Raw genomic sequence first — 7,234 nt, 5'->3', positions numbered from 1 at the left:
GTGGAGATGACTTTTGTTGAATGACTCTTAGGAGGCCGTGGGGTCACTTGTTTATGAGAAAACATGTTGGTTATGTAAAATCAATACCCTTACAGCAAAACTGTTTGAGAAACTAGTTAACGCCTCCTTTTCAAGGTAACCACAGAATCCTAGGTTCTCATTTTGGTGGCCTCTGGAAACGTTTTGAAGAGTTGTAAATTTTAAACCTAATTCTTTTTACTGTGTTACTCATTCAAATTGCCTAGGGGATATGAATGATCAGTTTCACTTATGTGCTTTAAATTAGGATCAGTTTCACTTTCTTTTCTGTATCTTTGAATCAAGTCTACAGTAAGTATTTGGTTTGTAAAGTTTAAGGCCAGTCGTTTTGTTTACTTAAGTATAATTAAGGTCAAGGTTTTGTCTTTTTAAAGCGTGTGTGTTTTCTCTTATAACGGAAATGCTACAAGAACGTGGATTACATTGTTTACGAAGAAGCAGAGTGTAACAGTTTCTTTTTAAGTGTGTTGACATTATTATCTCAATGTATGTAGAGTGCCACAGTGTGTAACTGGTGTAACTTTTTACAAATGAAAAAAGAATAATGCGTTCTAGCGTTTGATAACAAGGGAGACATACCATGTAAGAGACTGAGAATTTTAAGGCTTTGAGTAAAAGACTAGTATTTAAAGCAAAGGAAACACTTGTGAAGTCTCATTCCCCCACACAGATCCAACCTCGATTCATGTTCGTGTTGTTTTTTTGAGACAAGATCTCCCTCTGCTGCCTAGGCTGGAGTGCAGTGGCACAATTGTAGCTCACTGCAGCCTCAACCTCCTGAGCTCTAGCAGTCCTCCCAGCTCAGCCTCCCAAGTAGGTAGGACTACAGGCACACGCCACCACACCCAGCTTATTTTATTTTATTTTATTTTATTTTATTTTATTTTATTTTTCTTAAAGAGACAGGGTCACACTGTTGCCCAGGCTGGTCTGGAACTCCTGGGCTCAAGCCATCCTCCTGCCTTGGCCTCCCAAAGTGTTAGGATTACAGGCTTGGGCCACCATGCCCCACCTGTAGGTGGTGGTTGTTGTTGTTTTTAATGCTCTTGTAACTTTTGTATATTATCAGAAGATGTTGCTTAAAAGTCTTGATATTTTTAACAGTAATATTTAGAAGCTTTACTGAAAGTGAAGAACACATAAGCATATGAATCTTAAGTCCTACATAACATTGTTTAGCTTCAAGAAAGGTTATGTGTGTAGCAGATGGAGTTTGGTTTGATGCCTGGTGGTTTTAGGTCAAGACTTCATTGGCCGAAGATACAAATGAAGACAAATGGGTAGTTTTGGTTTGTTTTTCCACAGTTACAATGCTGTGTGGTTAACGATGACTTGAATTGTGCTTTCCTTAAATTTTTTTCACTTAAGAAGCTTTTGTCCCTTCTAAAAGGTAATTGGAGCAAGTAAAATGGTTTTATTTGGTCATTTGTTAGTGATTGTTCTGAAGGTATGTTTATCCCCTAAAAATCAAGGTTTTTGCTGCTGTTTAGTGTTACTGTAAATAAGGCTGGATTAACCTTTTCTTATATTTCTTATAACTCTATTTGGGCTTTCTTCTTCGTTTTTTTTTTTTTTTTTTTTTTTTTGAGATGGAGTTTTGCTCTTGTTGCCCAGGCTGGAGTGCAGTTGCACGATCTCTGCTCACCGCAACCTCTGCCTCCTGAGTAGCTGGGATTACAGGCATGCGCCACCACCCCTGGCTAATTTTGTATTTTTAGTAGAGACGGGGTTTCTCCACTTTGGTCAGGCTGGTCTTGAATTCCCGACCTCAGGTAATCTGCCCGCCTTGGCCTCCCAAAGTGCTGGGATTACAGGCGTGAGCCACCATGCCTGGCCTCTTCTTTCTTTTCTTCCTGCATTTTTTTCTTCTGTCTCCACACTGTTTCATAATTTCTTTTAACTGTTAGATGAGGAAAAATGTAAACTGTATTTGGAGGATAAGGCTCAGGATTTCTTCCTGATTGAGGGTCAGCTACCTTTTATTGATTTAAAATTTCAATTCAGTTTTTTTTCTTAGTTCGTTGAAATTGACAAACATCTATTCTATTTCTACTTGAGTTCAGAAACTTTAAGATTTTTTTTTTTTTTTTTTTTTTGTGATAATCTTACCCTAGTAATAATCTGACCCTAATTAAAAATTGCACCAGCCTGGCCAACATAGTGAAACCCAGCTCCACTAAAAATACAAAAATTAGCTGGGTGTGGTGGCACGCACCTGTAGTCCCAGCTATTTGGGAGGCTGAGGCAGGAGAATTGTTTGAACCCAGGAGGTGGAGAAGGTTGCAGTGAGCCATGACGGCACCATTGCATACCAGGCTGGGTGACAGAGGTAGACTTTGTCTTAAAACAAAACAAAACAAACAAATTACAAACAACAAAATTGATGCTTTTAAAAAACAAATTTGGCCAGGCTCTGTGGCTCATGCCTGTAATTCTAGCATTTTGGGAGGCAGAGGCAGGCAGATCATTTGAGGCTAGGAGTTCAAGACCAGCCTGGGCAACATAGTGAGACCCTGTCTGTACAAAAAAGAAAAACCCCAGAAAGTTATTGTGAGCAGCCAGTGTGGAAAGTACATGGGTATTTTATTATCCGTACTTCATAGCATGGGTAATACTTTTTTGTACTTTCACAATACCCTTTTTTTTTTCCTTAAAGACAGAGTCTCGCTCTGTCGCCAGGCTGGAGTGCAGTGACGCAATCTCAGCTCACTGCAACCTCCGCCTCCCAGGTTCAAGCGATTCTCCTGCTTCAGCCTCCCAAGTAGCTGGGACTACAGACACGCGCCATCATGCCCAGCTAATTTTTGTATTTTTAGTAGATACAGGGTTTCAGCATGTTGGTCAGGATGGTCTCAATCTCCTGACCTCGTGATCCACCTGCCTTGTCCTCCCAAAGTGCCGGTATTACAGGTGTGAGGCACTGTGCCCAGCCTCAATATTTTTTAAAAACAAATTTTAAAGGCCATTTCTTTTTTTTTTTTTTTGAGATGGAGTCTCACTCTGTCTCCCCGGCTGGAGGGCAGTGGCCGGATCTCAGCTCACTGCAAGCTCCGCCTCCCGGGTTTACGCCATTCTCCTGCCTCAACATCCCAAGTAGCTGCGACTACAGGCGCCCGCCACCTCGCCCTGCTAGTGTTTTTTTTGTATTTTTTGGTAGAGACGGGGTTTCACCGTGTTAGCCAGAATGGTCTCGATCTCCTAACCTCGTGATCCTCCCGTCTCGGCCTCCCAAAGTGCTGGGATTACAGGCTTGAGCCACCACACCCGGCCGCCCAGCTAGTTTTTTGTATTTTTTAGTAGAGACGGGGTTTCACCGTGTTAGCCACGATGGTCTCGATCTCCCGACCTCGTGATCCGCCCATCTCGGCCTCCCAAAGTGCTGGGATTACAGGCTTGAGCCACCGCGCCCTGCCTTTAAAGGCCATTTCTACTCCAGAGTTTTTTAAGGGTCAAATGAGATACTGTATGTAAATCACTCAGCACAAGCTGGTGCTAAAAGCAAACGCTAGTAGTTTTCTGTTTCCAGACTTTGCTCATCAAGTTGTTCTTCACATGTATGGAAAGCTTTCTCTATACCAGGTCAGAGGATGTGAATAAGAACATGGTAGAGAGCAGCAAGTAAAACAGCTGTGGAGTAGATGCCAGCACGCTGCCGTAGAAATCAGCACAGGGTGCTGTGGGGGGCCCTTGAGGAGGGGTTTCTAACCCAGTCTTGGGGGAATGATAGTGTCAAGGAAAGTGTACCAGAGGAAGTAAATTGTAAATTGAGAAGTGGAAGTGTGAACTGGCTGGAGGTGGAAGGATGGAAAAGAGTTGGGAGAAAAGAACAGCGTATGCAGAGCCCAGAGAGAGCAGTGACAAAAAAAAAAAAAAAAAAAAAAAAAGGTTTCAGCATGGTGGGAACGTGACAGAGGGGGTGTTTGGAGAGGTTATTAGGTCAGACAGTGCTAAGTCCAGGCGTTAAAATGTTGTGCTATGGGCAGTTGGCCCACTCCTGAAAGGTGTTCTTTCTTCCTTTCCTTTTCTTTCTCTCTTTTCTTTGAGGCAGAGTCTCGCTCTGTCGCCCAGTCTGGAGTACAGTAGCGTGATCTCATCTCACTGCAATCCCTGCCTCCCAGGTTCAAGCAATTTTCCCTGCCTCAGCCTCCCAAGTAGCTGGGAATACAGGCTTGCGCCAGCACGCCTGGTTAGTTTTTATATTTTTAGTAGAGATGGGATTTCCCCATGTTGGGTGGGCTGGTCTTAAACTCCTGGACTCAAGTGATCCACCCAGCTTGGCCTCTCAAAGTGCTGGGATTACAGGGGTGTGAGCCACCGCACCCGGCCTTTTTTTTTTTTTTGAGACTCAGTCTTGCTTTGTCACCAAGGCTGGATGTCAGTGGTGAGTTCTTGGCTCACTGCAACTTCTGCCTCCTGGGTTCAAGTGATTTTCCTGACTCATCCTCCCGAGTAGTTGAGATTACAGGCACATGCCACCACGCCCGGCTAATTTTTGTATTTTTGGTAGAGATGAGGTTTCACCATGTTGGCCAGACTGGTATCAAACGCCTGACATCAGGTGATTCACCTGCCTCGGCCTCCCAAAATGCTGGGATTACAGGTGTGTACCACCATGCCCGGCTAATTTGTTTTTCGTAGAGACAAGGTTTCACCATGTTGGCCAGGCTGGTCTCAAACTCCTGACCTCGAGCGATCTGCCCTTGGCCTCCCAAGGTGCTGGAATTATAGGCGCGAGCCACTGCGCCCGGCCTCCTGAAAAGTGTTCTACACAGGAGTGGCATGTAGATGTGGCTGCTGTTGGGAAGTTTCAGAAATATCCCTAACAGCATTCTTTTGACAAGGTGGCATAACCAGAAGGAAGCCTGGCTGGGAATGCTGGACCTGGCTCTCAGTCCCAGTTGCTGACTGGTTGCTGGCTGGTTGGGGTCACAGTTGCTTCATTTTATAGGCCCTGGGGATTCTGTCTGATCTCTCATAGATTCCTTATGAAAATCAAGTTAATGTATGTCCAGCAGTTGATGCAATGCCCAACACATAGAAAATGCTCAATTAGTGTTAGCCCTAATATTTTAAAATAGGACTCAGAGAGAAAATTATAATCAAGTCCTTTCGTAACAGATATTTGTGTTCGAGTTTGATGTCAGTAATGGCTTATGGGTTTTATTTAAAAAGTCATACATTCCATATAAACGAGCCTCTTAGGAAAAATGGTTTGTTTTAAAGGTGAGATCTCTATAATTGTAATTTTTAAAAATGTTATGTATTTCACTTGATGCCATTTGCACTTTAAGCACAAAGTTAAGTCTAGATTTTCTGTGTGTAGTTGATGCTTTTCTCTGAGGTATTATACTCAAATTGAAGATTTAGTCAAATGTATTCTTTTTTTTTAATTTTTTTTATTTTATTTTGTATTCTTTAGTAGAGACGGGGTTTCACCGTATTAGCCAGGATGGTCTCGATCTCCTGACCTCGTCATCCGCCCGTCTGTATTCTGTGTATAATTTTTCTAGTTTTAAGCAGTAGAGAAGGAAAATATAGGTACTTAGTAAATAAATAGAATTGAAAATGGAAATGCCTAATTATAAACTGAAATGCCAGACTTTTAGGGGACATGAAATGAAATGAGAAATTCTTCTAATCAAATACTTCACTGAAGATTTTAAAATAAAGATTGTTGACATTCAGATTATCATGATGCTAAATGTCCCGAGGAGATTATTACAAACACATTAGAAAGTGCTATTGTTTTTGTATTTGGGTGATATGTTTGAAAATAACTTTAAAATGACTGGGAGTGATTTTCCAAGATCTAGTGGTAGGGTAAGGAGATTGCTTTTCTCACCTGATGAAGCAAATATATACTTTTCTTCTTTTGCAGAGTTGAACAATGACCATAGTTGACAAAGCTTCTGAATCTTCAGACCCATCAGCCTATCAGAATCAGCCTGGCAGCTCTGAGGCAGTCTCACCTGGAGACATGGATGCAGGTTCTGCCAGCTGGGGTGCTGTGTCTTCATTAAATGATGTGTCAAATCACACACTTTCTTTAGGACCAGTACCTGGTGCTGTAGTTTATTCAAGTTCATCTGTACCTGATAAATCAAAACCATCACCACAAAAGGATCAAGGTACTGTTTTTCAAAAGAGAGAATTATCGCCAGAAACTCCTGTGTAAATGCTGTTGGTGGCTTGGTGGTTTCAGAGAGGGGCTTATTTTGCAAGGCATGAGGCCACCTGAGTAGCCAGCAGAGTTGCATTACTCGATGGGCTTTGTTTTCCTGTTACTTGTTCGTGTTTGACTGACAACAAGGTAGATTGTTTTTGTTACTAGAATATTATTTCTTTTATTCCAATTTTTTTAAGGATAAACTTTATTTTGGTGAGAATTGAGATGGACAAGCATTACATTAACTTGTTAACCAGTAGTTACTCTAGTTCCCTAAGTAGATGACTTTTACAAATTTTGAAGATGTTTTGTAAAATGGTTGTCTTTTGACAAATGAACTTTACCCAGATTTTTTGTTTTGTTTTTCTCTTGGCAGTTAAAAATCATTCGTAGTAATAAAGCTCTTTGAAAGAGAGCAGATAGGCCAGGCACGGTGGCTCACGCCTGTAATCCCAGCACTTTGGGAGGCCGAGGCAGGCGGATCACCTGAGGTCAGGAGTTTGAGACCAGTCTGGCCAATATGGTGAGACCCCGTCTCCACTAAAAATACAAAAATTAGCCAGGCATGGTGGTGTGTGCCTATACTCCCGGCTACTTGGGAGGCTGAGGCAGGAGAATCGCATAAACCTGGGAGGCAGTGGTTGCGGTGAGCCTGAGATCGCACCATTGCACTTCAGCCTGGGCAACAGAGCAAGACTCTGTCTCAAAAAGAAAAAATAAAAAATAAAAAAAAAGAGAGTATGTAACACAAATGTTACATTTGTTATGATGATACAAATGTGGTTACGTTTGTTAAAACTCATCCAGATAAATGAGACGTTAACATTTTAAGTTGGTACTTCAAGACTTTTGGATTTGAGGACATGAAGATTTGAAATACAGTAGAATTTCCTAGTTAGATCGTTGTTTGGCTTAGAGCATGTAGCCCAGGACAGCTTTGAATGCAGTCCAACACAGATGTGTAAACTTTCTTAAAACTGTGAGTTTTTTTGCGTTTTTTTTTTTTGTTTTTTGTTTTTTTTTTTTTTT

The 7,234-nt window shown here is 41.7% G+C and overlaps 1 protein-coding gene across 1 annotated transcript in view; it reads left to right on the top strand.

Annotated features, from left to right (window-relative positions):
• The first annotated feature begins 5,914 nt into the window (after positions 1-5,914).
• Positions 5,915-7,234, top strand: part of USP42 (ubiquitin specific peptidase 42) — a 50,159-nt gene continuing 48,839 nt past the window's right edge. The window contains 1 exon segment of the mRNA XM_017864774.1: positions 5,915-6,167. Coding sequence (XP_017720263.1) covers positions 5,927-6,167 — 241 coding nt within the window. The 5' untranslated portion in view covers positions 5,915-5,926.

Source organism: Rhinopithecus bieti, unplaced genomic scaffold (genome assembly GCF_001698545.2).
Source record: "Rhinopithecus bieti isolate Rb0 unplaced genomic scaffold, ASM169854v2 scaffold_77662, whole genome shotgun sequence".
NCBI lineage: Eukaryota > Metazoa > Chordata > Mammalia > Primates > Cercopithecidae > Rhinopithecus > Rhinopithecus bieti.
The sequence above is the reverse complement of the archived record's forward strand: the minus strand, read 5'-3'. Positions and strand labels throughout refer to the sequence as shown.